The sequence below is a fragment of the Marmota monax genome, unplaced genomic scaffold (assembly GCF_021218885.2).
Source record: "Marmota monax isolate L192 unplaced genomic scaffold, Marmota_monax_Labrador192_F-V1.1 WCK01_AAM20220418_F8-fsc00007, whole genome shotgun sequence".
In the NCBI taxonomy this organism is placed as follows: domain Eukaryota; kingdom Metazoa; phylum Chordata; class Mammalia; order Rodentia; family Sciuridae; genus Marmota; species Marmota monax.
The window spans coordinates 5400240-5417390 of record NW_026692781.1 but is presented as its reverse complement, the minus strand read 5'-3'; the positions used below and the strand labels follow the sequence as shown (position 1 = coordinate 5417390).

Below are 17151 nucleotides of genomic sequence, written 5' to 3'. Positions count from 1 at the left end.
TCCTTACAACCCTCTCACCTGGCTAGGGTTTCTGTGTCCTCCTTCCAATGTGATTAGCCTTTCTGGGGTAGGATGGAAAAAAAATTCACTTTGATAGAAGACATGGGGGCAAAATGATTCAATTTTAAGTCAATGAACCTGTGTCTAGGACTCTTGCTCTTATCCCTTTACCTGGAAATGAGAAATTTCTAGAATTCTGGAGGAGGTTGAACCTACCAAGGGGCCAGAAAGGACCCTGTAGAAGGAGGCAGCCAAGTGCTCATCACATAACTCATCAACCAAGCCTACAGCCACCATGGAAGAGAATTGAGAGGAACCCCCCTTCAGAGAATAACATTATAGGCATGTGATGGAGACTGAGGCCAGCCCTGCTTCCCAATGAACAGTACCTGACCCAACATTCAAGTGTGGAAAGTGGGGGGCAGGGAGGTGTCCATATCTCTTGATACCATGGATATTAATGGCAGAGTCCTTCAGACAGATGGAGAGTAAGTTGTAAAGATTTATTGAAAAATCCACCTCATTCCTTCATAATTCCCCGTATGATCATCAATCAGTCAATTAGCTGAAATTTCAAATGATTGATCTCATGGGTGGCTCTTTTTAAATGGAAGCTTTCAATTCTTAAGATACAAAAATTCCTTATAACATAAATATACCCTAGAGCTCTTTTCTTTGGTATCTCCCAGCAAAAACTGCTTCCTCTGTGCTATTCTGGGAACTTTACGTTCATTAACTCTTCACAACAAGTCGATGAAGCTGACGCAATTCACATCCCCATTGCCTAGGGGAGGACACGGGGACCCAGAGATATGAAGTCACTTGGTTGAACTCACACAGCTAGAAGATATAATGCTGCTGATTGAACCCAGGCAGATCAACTGTAGAACTCAGCAGTAAAGCGATTATGAAACTGGCCCAATTTCCTACTCCTTCCTTTATCTATGCTCAGAACCCTGTCACCAATGTGAGAACAACCCTGGCTAGCCTGCTGGGAGATGAGAAACCAAGGGAATGCAGCCAAGTCATGCCATCCAAGGCCATCCTACCCCAGCCAGCCCCCGCCAAATCCCCAGCAGACCACAGACCTACAAGCAAGCCCAGCCAAGAGCTTCAAAACCACCCAGAGAACCCACAGATCCACGAGAAATCATCAACGATTGCTGCTCCAAGCAACTGAGTTTGGGGGAAATTTGTTACGCACCCATAGAAAACTGGTACAACACAAGCTTGGTCACTACCCTGTTTTCCTTGTGATGACAACTGGCTTCGCTACACTCTAGGATTCTCCAGGAATGGACAGATCCTGCCGTGTAGGGCTTTTCTCGAGGCTACCACCCCATCTCTCTCCACCACTGTCTTGCCCCAGCCCTACCAGCTCACGAAGGCAGTTCAAACTATTCCTCACCTTGAGTCCTTAGTTTTTACTTTGGATTTGAAAAGAAACCAGAGTGCTTCAACTCTTTCGTCCTTTTTGAGCTCTGTTTCCTTGCCTATCCTCTTTGCCTACCTCTCCATCATCTAGAAGCTAAGCTGGAATTAGCCAAAGTGCATGGTGCCAACCTAATGGAAACAGGGTAATGAGGGAGAAACAGGATTGTGCTGGAAGTCAGCACCTCGCATCTTTGGTATTTCCCCTCTTGCAGGCTGGGCTTCTCCCTCAGAACGAATGGGGACCGGCTGTCCCTGGAGGCATGCTCCTGCTTTGCCACCTGATCCCCAAATGAAACCTTGCAAAACTGAACTGCCCCTGCCTGCCAGGACTCAGGGGGGCAGCAAGCTGTACCTCCACAGGAACTAACAGCCCCAAATGCTCCACTCAAATTGAAAAGGAATTTGGAAACATGTTCCACAGAGTGGAAGCCTTCCGGGGCACTCCTGCCAAGGGACTCCATCTATGGAGCTCCCAAAGAATTGGAGTGTCAAGGCCTGGTGCAGAATATATCGTAAGGGGGTTCAAGGGGTGGGGGCAGAAACTCACTCTGAAGGCATCCTGAGGGAGGTGGACCACAGTCTGCTAACAATGGAATTAGAAATCTTCCTCCCAAAGAAAAAGACTCATAAAAGATAATTGTTTTTCTATCAGAGTATTTCAAAACTTTTTTTTGCTATTAGGCACTCAATAAATGCTAAATGATGCTAATTCTCCTAGCACTCCTTACTTTATGAGTGAAGCTGGGATTGTGTAGGTTCATTGCTTAAAAGGCCAATAGCTAAGTGACCTAGGTTGGTAAAGAGAAACCAAAAGTCCCCAGGGCAGATCCAGCCTTACTGTGCCATTAAACACCCACCACCCCTCACTCATTACACTTCCACAACAATAGTTTAGTTTTAATTTCTTTTCCTTGTATTTCATAGCCTGGAGGGAAAATGTCCTGTGACAATTCTGTAATAGTAAGACAATTACTGGTGACTCAGGGCTCCCTGCTGCCTCTCCATGCTCTACAGCTGAGGAGCAGGCAGGGTTGCGCTTCCCATGTAGGAATGACTTGGTTTGTGAATTAGGAAAATCAAAATCAAAAGGAATCTTTATCTTAAAAAAAAAAAAAAAAGCCTACTTCAGATGGAAATTCAGCTCAAGGATTCTGCTTCAGAATGCGAGCTAATCATAGGCATGAATCCCTAAGGAGACCTTTCAAACAGGCTCAGAAATGTTCCAAGGGGTGACTTGCCTATCTGAGTTCTTACCCACAGGATCCAGGCAATCCAAGAGGATCCCCACCCTGCATTCCCCAAGTCTGATTTACTCTCTTTTTCTCCATCCAAATCCTGCCCCTTTCACCTTTGCCATGAATGGGGAAGGAGAGCAGGTACAGTAGAACTATGTGCTCATATGTGCAAAAACCCTATCTTGTTCATCTTTGTAACTCACACACCTCACCAAAGCCTGAGTTAGGATAAGCAAAATTAAGGATGTCCTGGAGTAAAGAATGTGGACACTCCCAAATTCCTAATGGATTGTGTTCTGGAACACTTTGTTGATGGGTAGCTTAAAAACTTGGGAAGCTACCAAGCTACTTTTTCCCCATATGCATAAAGTTCCAATAGAGACTAAATTCTCAGACTGGGCTACAAAACTTTAGCCTAGAAAACAGAATCCAATAATACACCCAAAGTAGAGAACATCAGCTATTATATCACTTCCTCCTAAACAGTCAATTAAATTGTTGTTTCATGAGAAAATGCATTCCCATTCAGGATGGCAGAAACAGCCTTCCACCTCCCCCAACACCCAGAGTGAGCTGGCCTTGAACAAATAGAGGAAGGCAAAAGGGGAGTCAATGCTGGAAAGACCAGAAATAGCCCTGGCCTGGCAGGGAGGGGTTTACAAGGAGAATGAGATGGACAGAAATGTCTAGAGTCTAAGAATGCTACCCTGAAGTACCTCTCTGCTTTTACATAACATGTTCTGCAAATCTCTAATTCAAATACTTGTCGTAAGTGTTCTAAATTAGGAAATAAAAGGCAGTTGCTTGAAGGGGAACTTGGAAAAGGAAAGAATTTCTGGGTTCTGGGTCATAAATTGAGCTAAGGACATCCTATGTTCACCTACGATGGCCCTCTTGATTTTTGTGCCTCAGTTCCCTGACTGATACAACCACTGATACTAATAAAAATTCCAATTTCAGATTGACAATGGCAGTTTAGAGTGGGGAGCAGGGAAGGATACAGGAGAGTAGCTGCTCAAGGCCAGTCTATGTTCTATTCATCTCTATATATTCCAGTCCCCTCGGTACTCAGCACATAATTTACCAATTAATAAATACAATTTAAGGAAAGGTTTAAACTTTTCAGTATAGAATCAAAATGTATGGGCTTTGGAGTCAAACTACTCAGATGCAAATCATTTTTCCTCCCTAGATGCAGGGCCAGGGGCCAGCTGCTGAACCTCCATTGGCTTCAGGTTCTCCCACCTAGAAAAGTGGCCACGGACAGCCCCTCCCTCCTAGGTGCTGTGGGGATGAAATGCTTTTCCATCAGTGAAACATGGAGCGCTGTGCCTGCCATAGGTAGCACTATTATTAGTATCCCCAACATCATTTAGCTAGTTGTCTAGTATTTTGCCCCCAAATTAGTTCCTCAGGGAACCTGGCATACATGAAAGTTGGTTGGTGTAGTGAGTTGAATTGTAACTCCCAGAAGACACATTTACCCAGAAGCTGAGAATTTGAACACATGTGGAAAGAGCGCCCCTGCAGACGTCATCGATTAAGGCAAGATCTTGGAGATGATTCATTCTGGATTAGGATGGGCCCTAAATCCAAAGTCACAGAATAGACAAAAACGAAAAGCCAGAGACCCAGGGAAGAAGGCCATGTGAAAACAGAGCCACAAGCCCAGGAACACCAGGAGCCACAGGAGGGTGCAGGGGTGAGGAAGGGAGGGTTCTTCCCCAGAGGCTTTGAAGGGAGTGTGGCCCTGCTGACCCCTGCACTGTGACTTCTGGCCTCCAGAACTGTTGTGTTAAGACCCCTGGTTTTTGGTAATCTGCAAGAAAATTACCAAGTCAAGGACAGATGACTCTGAACAACCTAGATTTAGTGAGGGAAACAAGCCAAAATGTGAAGTGGTGATTATCACGCGTCTCCTTTTCTTAGATTGTGCATTGCAGGGAAAGTTCTGCTCAGCACGGTGCAATGGCTGACTTTAGGGACTGCAAAGTTCAGGCCAGCCCATCCCATCCAGTTCCAGCCAAGAGCATCTGCTGGGAATCTTGAAAATAGCCTGCATCTTCCCACCAAGAACAAAGCGGAAACAGTAATTGTGCCATGAGAACCTGGCTGCAATCTAACACCAAAAAAATGGGCAGGCCAGGAAGCACTCAGTGCCCATCCAGGACACATACCCACACGGTCCACACCGCCTTCCTGCACCCCTCTGTGAAGGTTGGAGGAGTCATTATCCAAGACTCTAAGTGAAGGAAATATACCTAGTTGTTAAGGGTCCCACATGATTATATATTCTCCTAACTCTACAGGTTCCAGAAATCTATCTATAAAACAGATCTCCTTTTAAATAAAAAATTAAAATGTACACGGGTCATTGCAGGACCCTCCTAAGCCTTTGGAATTTTTAACAGAGTCATGAGAGAGTCGAATCCACTGATGTTCAGAGAAATGGTTTTCATTCTCTTCCTCTCTTCTAACTCCTGGAGAAAACCAGCAGCAGACAGAGCAGCAGCAGTCAGAGAGGGTGACTTTTTTGGAGCAAAGGCGTTAGACAAGATGACACATCCTGACAGGTTCAGCAAATACTGAAGGCTGTGCCAATCAGCAGATCCTTTCTGAGTGTTTGCAACGGAGGAAAGATTGCGAGTCACACAGTATTTCAAAGACAGGTCACGATTACTTCGTGTGTCATCTTCTAATGTGAAGGTCAGGGGAGAGGAGAGGCGGGTGGAGGCGGGAGGGGACGAGCAAGGAGACCCGTGTGCAGGCAAATTAACCAGGCAGGACTTGCTTCCTATTTCCCAGCACTGCCCAGGGAACTGTGTAATTGCTGGCTTTGTTGACATCTGAGGCTCTCACCTCGCAGGTAACCGACACCTCATTAGCCCCTAAGTCCTTTGTAACTTGTGAAAGTCACTTCTTCCCCATCTCAATCAGGGTTTTCTTTTTTCCCCTTAAGTGATACTCAATTTTTTTTTCCCAGTAAGAAAAGGGTTGCAGTGAAGAGACCAGTGAGGAAATCCAGAGAAGGAAATCACAGATTCTGGATCCCAGAATATCCCCAAATGGACCCCATTGTTTAAATGAAAAGAATTCTAGAATACTGAAAATACATTCAAAACGAAAAGAAATAATTCTGAAGCCAAATGAAACCAAAAAGATTTCTGTCGTTATTTGTCATTTGTTTTTCTCTACTAGGAAACAAAAAAGAGGAAGAGGGGACAGAGGAGAGAGAGAGAGAGAGAGAGAGAGAGAGAGAGAAAGAGTCCCCGCATAAATCATCTGAGAGGCTTTTAAAAATATGTAAATGCTTAATTATCTCCATTCTCCATCAAAGCGCTTTTCTGAGGAAGGGATACATTTTTAGCATTCAAAATTAAAATAATACACTCACGCATGCACACTCAATCACACATATATTTGTGCACACACATACTTGGACAATTCACAACCTTCAAAGAGAACCATGCAAATCTAATTGACAGGATAAGTTTTAAGCAAATTACTTGGTGAGCCCAACATGTTTTCCCCTTGTTGGGGTGAGGGGACACTATAAACAGTATGTACAAATATGCTAACTAAAAAAATAAAAATCTTCCTCCTTCCTGTCCAAGAATGTCAAGCCAGCCCATTAGGGTTGTGACAATGGCAAATGTTGAGCACACACAATCGCACTGAGAATCTGCTGACCAATTATTGCCGACATTCCCTGGTTTCATCAGATCCATCACTTTGCACAGAAATCAAAAGGTGGAAAAAGGGCAGGAGTTCACCAGGAGAGAAGCAGACTCTGCCTAAATTGGGATAAGGACCCTTTTCTTACAATTGCCCTGCTCTTGGGACCCTCCCACCCGAGGAGGAGAGCAAGGGCTTAGTTATTTGTGTTCAGATTTAGAGGCTTCTCTCAAAACGGAAGAGATGAGTGGAGCAAAAGAATAGAGATGATGAGAGATCAGAGGCTTAGCTGGGCACAGAAGCAAGCTAAGTGGAGTCATTAGAGATGAAGGGTCTATTTAAACATGCGCGGTGCACACATTTAACATCTTGTAAGACGTTTGAATGGTCGGTCTGTATACAAATGCATACTAAAAACAGGAAAGAAAAATATATACCAAAGTAAATGATCGCTTATTAAAAATACACACATACGTATCTTGCTAATCAGAAGCCACACCTTAACCCTGATACTTGGGCAAGTATGTTGCCACAGTAAATAAACAGCAAGAGGTAATCCATTTGCAACAAATCAAGCCACACACAAATAATTTCAGACCCTGTTTCTGGTTTCCTGACATATTACTGTACACAATGCTGCCGTTGGGTCCTGCATTCTTACATCCCTTTGAACGCTCACCAGACTATTAATTTAAAAAGTCGGGAGCTTCATCTGCTCCTCAAATCTTCATAACTTGTTTTTGTATGTTGGAAAAGACAAAAACACTAACCAGGACTTGGGTGGGAACCATTTTTGGAATAGTGGTTGGTGCTTGTTCACATCTGGATTAGGTTTAAAAATGATAACATTATGATGATGAACGCCAGAGAGCCTCATCTGCATATAAATAGGACTAATCAGAAATGCAAATTGCAATCAAGAGAAATTTTTAAAGGCTGTGATAGCTGTGTGATTGTGCAGATAAGGGAAGGTCAATGCTTGTATTGTTACATCAGTTAATGCCCCCCAGCCTGCCCAGAGCCTGCCTTTGAATGGGGCATGTGCAAAGTACAAATTATCTATCAATCTGCCCCCTGACCCGGATGGAGCCCTGGATAACTTAGTTTTCCCTAACTAGAACCTTGAGCTGGCCATCCATCAGTCCCATTCCAGTGAAAGACAACAAAACCTCTTGTCCAAACCTCCTAATGAATACACAGAAGAGAAAATATACTTGCATTTAAATACCCTCTAAACAGACCTCCTTTCAGCATGACTTCCCACTGAGTCAGAAATTAAGGGATGAATAATAAAACATATGACTGATAGAACATTTTTTCTGATGCATTTCATTGCTGACCTGAGTGGATACAGCAATATAATATGCATTTTTAGCCCCCCAAATTTCCAAAATACCTGAGAAAGCATAAAATTAAAAAGAAAACACCAGAGTTTCAACAGATTACTTAATCCTGAGTTGCATTTGTATTCTTCTCAAGCAAAACACAAAAAAAACGAACATCTCAGAAACATCGGAGTGCTGGAAATAACGCAATTGTTACAAGGTCCTGTCATTCCTTGGGTTATGTTATCTTTCAAAAACATCCTCTCTGTGTCCCCCTCCCCCGCTGGTTTCTTCTCTCCCAAAAGGAAATATATTTTGCAATCAGGCTTTCTCAGATTTGGAGAGAAATTGCGTAAAAACTCTTTATTATCCCTCTAATGATGTTTTCACAATGCACTAATGAGTCAAGAGCGCCATCTTGTGTCCTACCTCGGAATCTTAAAGAGAGTTTTCACAGGATGCATGTCAAAGAGGGGAGGGTCTCCATCCCCCAGTTCAATGGCTGTGATCCCTAAGGACCAGACGTCACAGCGAGCGTCATAGGAAGAGTCATACTGCTGCTCACAAGCAATGACCTATGAGACAAAATCAGGGAAAAATAGATCAACCCCTGCCACCTCCAATGTCCTAAAATGTCCCTTGGCTAGTTCAGCTCCCTTCTTGGTTCCCTTAGCTGCAGACATTAAATTCCAGTGAAAATAAGATGTATGTATTCTAAGGCTTATTTTTTGTGACTGATTTGTCGACTGATTTGTCAACTTATATGTTCGTCAACTTTTCAACTGTATCAGTTTAGTTCAAGAAACATGCATTGAACCATCCAAGTACTAAAAACCAGTGCAAGGGGAAGCAGTGCAATGGATTCCACACGATGGCCACGCTGTTATCCTTCAAGGGAAATATGTCCACCCTTTGCTTCCTTACCAGCTACTGAATTCAACAAGGAGCAGTTGTCCTCAAATATGCTTGACTACCGTACAACATCCCCAGCAGGGTAAACCACCCAGGGGAAGATACTGGGTGTCTGAAACGATTAATGTAAAGCAGAAACAAACCCGCTGTTCCTGTTCCCTTTATCTCGGAATATCTGCCCCTTCTTCAAACCCCAGCATCTGGTTTGCAACTGCCTCTTTAGTTATGGGTCTGACGGGGTACAGAAGTAGCAGACCCAGAAAATGATCCTGGGATCATCACTGGGTTGGGGAGCATGGACCTCCTGTAGAGGAATCTGTTTCCCTCAACTCTCTGAGTCAGAGAAAGTCCCTACACTCAGACTATTACAGCAGGGTTAGGAGAAAGTGAGATCGACCAAAGGACATGGAGGGACTGGGTGCCTCCATTTGACCAGAAATCTGCTTTCCAGAATCCCCCTTTACTATAGTTTCCCACAACTGATGTGTGGTGATCTGGTAGACTAGGGTGGTGGGGCTTCCCTCTCAGCCCGTTGAAATGTCTTTGACGTTTGCTCTGAATGAGATCGGACAGTTGACTATGGTGAACAGAGAAGTGGCAGATCTCGTAGATTTGACAGCGGGATTACCCTGGCTGCTGTGTGGAGGTGGATTGAAGCGGAACATGAGAGGAAGATGAGAACCAGTTAAAAATACTGCTGCGGGAATCCAGATGTGACATGGTGACAAATTATCAGATTGGGGATGCAATTTTGAAGGTAGAGCCAACTGGATTGGTAGAATGGGGCATATAAGAAAGAGGAGTTGAGGATGACTCCAAGGCGTTTGACCTGAGCAACTTCCAGAATTGGTTTTTCCTGAGATGGGGAAGGGAAAAGGGGAAGCAGGTTTGGGGTGCTTTAAGCCTGAAATATCTGGGAGACGTCCAAATGGAGAAGTTGATGTTAAAATTCATACTGGACTTCTACTTTGGAGAACTGGAAGATAAGTCCTATGGTCTAAAGGTGTACCCCCAAATTCATGTTTTAGAAACAGTCCCCATGCAATAGAGTTGGGAGGCAGGGCCTTTGGAGTAATGTTTAGGTGACAAAGCTCCATTCATAAATGGATTAATACTGCAATACAGAGGGCTTGCAGCAATGGAAAGCTCTCTTCTATCTTCCTCCAGGTGTGGTAATAGTAAGAAGGCCCAGGCATATGCCAGAATCTTGACCTTGGATTTCCCGACTGTGGGAATACATTTCTCTGCTTTATAGGTTATCCAGTCTCAGGTATGCAGCATAAAATGGACTAAGACAAAAAGGGATGTGTGTTGTTTTAAGCCACTAAATTTTGGGTATTGTTATGGCAATGAGAGAAAACTAGTGCACCTTCTGTCTTCCACATCCAGTTCTTTGCACTTGCAAGGCCTGGGGAAACGTGTTGGCCATCTTGCCCTAGACTTTGTTCTCTTGCTCTCACAACTGCCCTCTACTTTCCTTCTTTTCTGGCTTCTCAACTGGAAAATGTTTTTCCATATACAGGCATTCTTGGCCTGGCCCCATCCCTCTGTTCAAATAGAATGCCCTATCATAGAATATCCTGTCATACTTTCAACACATAATTTTCAAGTGTGCATTCCAACTAAAGTTCAAGTAATTCCAATTTTGGAAACAGAGGCCATTTCATTGCCCCCAAAGACCTTACTTTTCTCACCCCAATCAGGTGACAACCTACACTATTTATAAAGAGCTCAAGATAAGGCTGTTCAACACCTTCCCTTTCAGAAATGACATTTTCAGAAGTGTGAGACAAACATCATTTTAGAGCTATCAATCAGCAGACAGTTCACTGTCCTCATTCATGACACTGTGTTGGGCCCTGTGAGAGAAAGAGAAATAGACTCTACCCCTCTCCTAACAGGTATTACATCCAGTTGGAATATACAGTGCACCTCTAATAATTAAATGACAGACCATGACAACCATAAATGTCCTCAGTGTGTACTAACATGTCCAATAAAGGATTCAGACTTCAAATGCTCATGAAATTAAAGGGAGACACTTCCAGATAAGCACCCCAATGAAAATGTCCAATATCCACAGTACGACTCCCAGGGAGAAGTTCAAATCCACATCTAGCCATGTTGGGCATTCCAAGAACACATCAAATGTGGGGCTGGAGACATCCTAACACTCTTTGAATGTTGTCATAAAATATTCAAAGCATTTATCTGGTTTCAACTTCCCTGTACAAATAAAACACCATCTTCAGCTCAGTCTGATTAACAGAAAAGCGCTTGTCAGTCAAATTCTTCTCCCAAAACTCAGCTCATCATGTATCCTTTAAGCTCAGCCTTCCAAGGAAGTTTACAGAAAATCACACTAATAGAATAATTCACAAATAACTCTTTTGTAACCATGCAGGCATGGTAGTAAGTCCTGAGGGGAGAAGTCTCACATGCAATTTAATCTCCATCATAATTTCACGAAGGAGATGCTATTATCTCCTTTAGTCACTGTGGAAACTGAGGCACAGCCATGTTGAGCAGCTTACCCAGAGTCATGCAGCTAGGAATCGTCATGCTGGGATAAGGAGCAAGTCATCTCTGTGCATTAAGTGGTATACCTAATAAGGGCTATTCCATTAAAATTATCAGCTTTGCTTTCATATTTTGACTAAGATTACGCCTTTTTTTTTTTTTTTGAGGGTTTTGTCACCTACATTCTGTCATCTCCTCAGAGGAGACTCCTCCGTCAGGACTGCTCCTTTCCAAGAGTAGACAAAGGGGCACGTGTGATGGGGTTTGAAGAAGCACTCTTAAGAGGATGCGTCTGACTGAAGGTCAGTACCTGGGACTGAAAGCCAGCACATCCTGAATTTGTATTCCCCGTCAATCTAACACCACGGAGTGCAATTATCTCTTTCAGAGAAGAGTATAATCGTTCGTCTTAGCTCAGCATCCTCTTGGTCTCTAGGTAAAGGAAAGCTGAGTTAAGGATGCTGAGATCATCCAGTGGCATTTGATTCCACGGAGAAAGGAAAGCAGTGACGGCATGCGGGTGCACTCCCTTGAGACCAGACTTTGCGGGTCCCTGAAGTCATACTAGAGGGATGGACAGAAATGGGTTGAGATAGTGTTGACACCAGGCCAGGACCCAAACACCTCATCCTTTCTCTCCCTCCACCCCCACGGCCCCTGACCTGGAGACTTTGCTGCCACCCCAGCAGTGTGACAAGGGGTGGCAGCCGTGGGATGAAAGAGAGAAAGGGCATGAGAGGGAGTTTGAGAGAAGACCAGCAGCACCTGGAGTGTGACTTAACAGGGGAGGTTAGGCGAGGACACATCAATCCTGGGTGACCAGGACAATGATGGTGCCATTTACAAAAAGGAAGTCAGGAGAAAAAAAGTCAGTTTGCCAGGCAGTTCAGATAAGGTCTGAACCTCCCCCTAAGCAGGTGTAAACCAACCACTTGTGTTCTCAGGACCTCTCCTGATCTGCAGAATGGCAACGTGGGAACAAAGGGTTTCCATCATCCCTTTGGGCTCTAACACTCCGTGACTTCACAATTTCCAAGTAAGAGATCTTGGAGAAGGTTCTCAAACCGAAAGGCTAACATCTCCATGCAAATGAGCTACAGCGAATGGTGGATGGACACTCGAGGGGATTTTAGTGCAATATTTTGCAGAAGGTCTTAAGGTCTATGAAAAGATGCCGGCTGCTGTGCTAATGCCTCCCTTAAAGACAAGCGTCAGGGACAGAGCAATTGTTTAGATGCTGCTTAATGGAGCATGTCCAAGCTCCTACCTTAAAATGCGAACTTATGGCTCTTCTGGTGCACTTAGACTTCCCTGTTGCTTATTTTAGGAAGAGGAAAGACCCTAAAGCCGAGATTACTAGCAATATCTATGCACTGGAAGCCTTCAAGCCCAATGCCAATAGCTATTTTACCCCAGAGGTGGGCTTAGGTTCCCCAAATGTTGGTCGTAACCACTTTGGCTTCCCCAAACTTTTCTTTCTGGTGAGGAGTGAGGACAAAAGAAACAAGTTTTCACTGATGACTGAGCTCAAACTGGTCTTTGGAGCAAGGGCTAGCTGTCCCTCTCCCCGGATGGTGGGAATCGTTCTTTCTAGCATTCTAACAATCTCCATGCTGCAGACTCCTTAATGCACCCCCAGTGGCTCTGTACTGCCCACAGATGGGACCCCTCTTGTTCCTCCTGCAGGAACTTATGGGGGTGGGGGGAATGCACCAATGGATAAAAGCTGCTGAAACAAACCATCTTGTCTCCCTCAGCATGGTCAGCTGAGCTCTGTCCTGAGTCACCAGTTGTCAGCAGCCCTTGGGGCCTAGAGAGACTTGCTTCTCTGCCAGAGGAGGAAAATTCTGAAGCCACGCAACTCCCTTTTGATTTTGCTGCTTTCCTCACGGGGAAGTTTTTGGCCAAATATTTCATCTCTCTGTCCTTCCTCTTCTCATGTCAACTGAGAGCTCCCTTCTCATGAGCCTCGTCTGAAGTATCCCCTATGAAAATACTAGTTATTCATCTTCTTTCTCTGGTACCAAAATGTCAGTAGTAGCTATCCAGGGGTCATTTGTGTCTGGATTATATTTATTTTATTTACTTCTTGAGGATCTTTGGGATTTTCCAAAATGTCTATAGGGAGTATGAACTATTTCAATGATAAAAAGGGGCAAGTTTGGTTTTTTTGTTTTTGTTTTTGTTTTGTTTTCATTCATTTTTCATCTTAAGGGTATAAATATTGAAAAGTTTGCTTTGATTTTCAAGGGTGGGTTTCCTTCTTCAGGGTATTTGTTGACTGTTGAAATTCTTTATAAGTTGTCAGGTTAAAGTGCCTTGGTTATAAAAGTAAGTTCCCATGATATTGATAAAAGAAGAATGCCAGAAATTCCCTTCCCAGGGAGAATACTTTCTATTGCACACAACAGGCTTGGGGAGCAATTTTTGTGGGGCGGGGGGTGGATGGGTTCTGGGGACTGAGGGCACTCAACCACTGAACCACATCCCCAGCCCTATTTTGCATTTGATTTAGAGACAGGGTCTCACTGAGTTGCTTAAGGCCTCATATTTGCTGGGGCTGGTTTTGAACTCACAATCCTCCTGTTTCAGCCTCTCAAGCTGCTGGTATTGAGGGGCATGCACCACCGTGCCTAGCTGTGCATTTCAATCTTGACCAAGAGTAGGACTTACTAACAAGGCCCCCCAAGACAGGGTGAGAGGTGTCCTCTGCCTCTTACAGAAAGACTTGGGCTCTCAGGACTTGAGCCTCTGTCATCTCAAGGTCTCTCTATCTGAAATGGACATCTGGTTTTGACTAGGAATAAAAGGAATAGAAATAGTCCTGAGTTCAGAAACCTAGATTTCTCCAAGATATTTAACTCAAATCGTTCATTGAATTATATATCAAATTGCTGCTGGGCCAAAATCTCTTTCAATAATGTGATTTTAACCAATGTTTCAAAACAAATAACATTATAATACATTTTGCTCTCCTAAAAAAATAATTTACCAAATTTAAAATAGAAAAGGTCTTTTCAGATATTATTATTTTGCCACTAATATTACTAAAGGTCATTTAAAATGTAATTAAGCTTGGCTTCTATATTCTTGTTCCTCTCCTTACTAGAATTGATTGTGCAATGCAAAATAATAACCAAAGATCGAGATTAAAATTTCATTCAAGTACACAGGCAAAATGCTGTTATCTCAAGAGCTAAATTCAGCTAAATAAGAGGCAAGGCAAATAGACCTAATGCTATTAATCCTTGGCTGACCTTGAGCCCCAACGTGCAGGAAATAGACTGGCAAATAAGATGGGCTGAGGTAGGTAGGTAAATGGGATTCTTAATTTTGCTTACACCATTCACCCAGCATAATTGATAAATGTTATTGATTGCAAAGATTTCTAAAATAGAACTTCTCTGGAATCGAAAATTGCAGTGATAAATATTCCAATGGTAAAAATATTTCATAGTTTTAGATGCAAACATCTTCAACTGCTATAAGCCAAGATACTTGAATAAACGAGCCAAATCTCTTCCCTAGAACAAAATGTAACTTCAAGGGAGGATATATCGGAGCTTTGGGGGTTTGTTTGTTTGTTTTGCAAAAAGGAGGAGGACTAAATGAACTGGAATTGATTTTTTTGTTGTTGTTTCTTTCATAAAACTTAAATTAAGAATAGGATTGAATCTATATTCTGAACACAGAGAAATTGCCAGAAATAATTTAAACTAGAGTGTTCTTACGAAGGGTCTCTAATTAAAATGTGCTGTTCTACAAGTCTTTTCCCAGGATTGTAATATTCAGCTTAAACCTTAAGAGAAATAAACCCAGGTTCAAATTAAAAACACAGGGTGTGACCTCACATAGCACAGACCCCCACCACAGCAAAGGGAGGGTACAGGGGACTCTTTCTGGATTTGAGGCCAGCGTACAGCTGATGTCTGCACCTAAATTCCCCAAAACCCTGAGGACACAGTATTCATCCTTCCTTGTGTGGTAAGTCCTTCTTAGAATTATGACAACACTCACTCCCATCCTCCCTACCCTCCCCTGTGAAAAGTAAGCCAGCAGGTTCAAAACTTGTGTCCTGCCCTGAGACTTAATGGACTTCAGAAGTAGCACATTTGCTTGGAGGCTCAGTGCATCCCCTGCCTTCCCCTGGTCCAATAGCTCCTCATTGGATGCTGAAGGGACCTCAGGACTCGTTCATTCAATCCCTTTATTTTAAGGAAAAGGAAACTAAAGTTCTTAGTGGAAAGTTAGTTGCAAAGTCACACGGCTGATTCAAGACCAGAGTGGGAGCAAATTCCATGGTTCCCCATTGCCTTCTGGAGTCAGCCCTGTCCTTGGAATTCTTATATCATGAATGCAGGAGCCACCTCCAAAGAGGCTGAATCCTTGGTAAATGCAGCCATAGTAATTCCCACACTCCAAGCTTGTGAGCCTGTCAAAGAGGATTTCCTGCTGCTGCTCACTTTCCGGCCCTTCCCTCCTCCTTCCTTACTCCCCCTTGACTCTGCCAGTTATGGCTCACCTCCACCCAAACACCATCAAGGACAGGGTGAGGAGGGGCTCTCCAGTTCAGGCCATGGTGTGGCCTATTAGGTTAGGTACTATTACTTTAGGTGAAAAGACAGATTCAGAAAGGTTGGGAACTTGTCCAAGGTCACACAACAAAGAGACAAATACACCTGAAGCATGAGCCCACGACAAGAAGCTAGTGAGAAGGAAAAAAAAAAAATGTTTTGTTTTGTTTTTTTTCCTCCATGATGCATCTGAAAAACAGGAAGGAAAGCAAATTAGACGGAATATCTGAATGTCCCTGCTCTGCTGGGGCATGCCTCTCCATCTGCAAGTAGTCTCTTATTCCTGTCCTCACCAAATAAAGATGCCCTTGGGAATGTCGCTCGTTCCTCTCAGAGAGTGATTCTGTTTAATTTTCTAAAACTAAAAACGGTGTGGAAAATCCCTGGGACAGAGGAGGAGAACATCGCAAACACTCATCTCCCCACCTCCACCTGCTCCTGAGTCGCCCTCCTCCAAGGCTGCTCTGGATCCCCTTCCTAACGCTGACCGCCACCTCCCTTGGCTTTCCTCTGACAGATCACTGGGCAAGGAAGCAGAGGCCCTGTTTGCTTGGGCATGAATTCCCTGGACAGCCAGGGACCAGACCAGGTAATTTGGGACTCAAAGCCCAGGGACAGTGAAGGCCAGCTCTGATGTTCCTTCAGCAAATGCTTCTGCTTCTGAAGGAAAAAAAAATGAAGAAAGGGAAACAGCAGATGCCTTGGCCCTCCTACCTCCCCAGAAGAGAGTGGGAGGACCGCCTGGAAAGTTCCAAGTGCTCATGGAGGCTGCTCCTCCTGCTAAGCCCAGGGTGGAGAGGACGCGAGGCCTCTGCTTTGGGCCTCACGTGCTTCTGCCCAGCTGGGACCTGAAGCCTTCAATTGGGGTCCTATACTTAGACCTGCCAAGAGGAGGGTGGTGGCATGTCACCACTGCCTACAGGGCCGCCCCCTACCTCCACGCTCCCTGACATGTGATTCATGACTCAACTTCCCCGTAAAACTGCAGCCAAAGGGAAGCCATCACTGGAGCTGGGGAGGGAAGGTGGGCTGCATCCCATCATCCACACCTGCCATGGGCCCTTCACCAGCCGGACACCAGTGCTGAGTGGCACCTTGGGCCTTAGAAGGCAGAGCCACTCTGTGAGTGCAGGCAGGGCCAGCCTCAGAGCTAGAAGCAAGGGAATCTGTCTGTTTCTTAGGACAGAGATTTCTGCTCTGTTACCCAGAACAAGAAGGGAAAGAATCTGTCTCTCAGGCTGTCAAAAGACACCTGGAGGGAACCAGGGAACAGCAAAAGCTACAGGATCTTAGAGATGAATTCTGCTGGAGAAAACCACAGGGGTTTTGGCCAAAGATCTAAAGATTTTTATTTTTGTTTTTGTTTTTGGTACTGGGGATTGAACCCAGCAATGCTTAACCACTGAGCCACATCCCCAGCCATTTTGGTTTTTTAGTTTTTATTTGGAAACAGGGTGTCATTAAGTTTCTTAGGGC

The 17151-nt window shown here is 44.1% G+C and overlaps 1 protein-coding gene across 2 annotated transcripts in view; it reads right to left on the bottom strand.

Moving 5' to 3' along the window:
* Window positions 1–17151, bottom strand: part of Myo3b (myosin IIIB) — a 430473-nt gene that overhangs the window by 371685 nt on the left and 41637 nt on the right. For both annotated transcript variants that reach the window (XM_046447494.2, XM_046447495.2), the window contains exon 7: window positions 8099–8244. In XM_046447494.2, the coding sequence (XP_046303450.1) occupies window positions 8099–8244 (146 nt within the window). The remainder of the gene's footprint in view (window positions 1–8098; window positions 8245–17151) is intronic.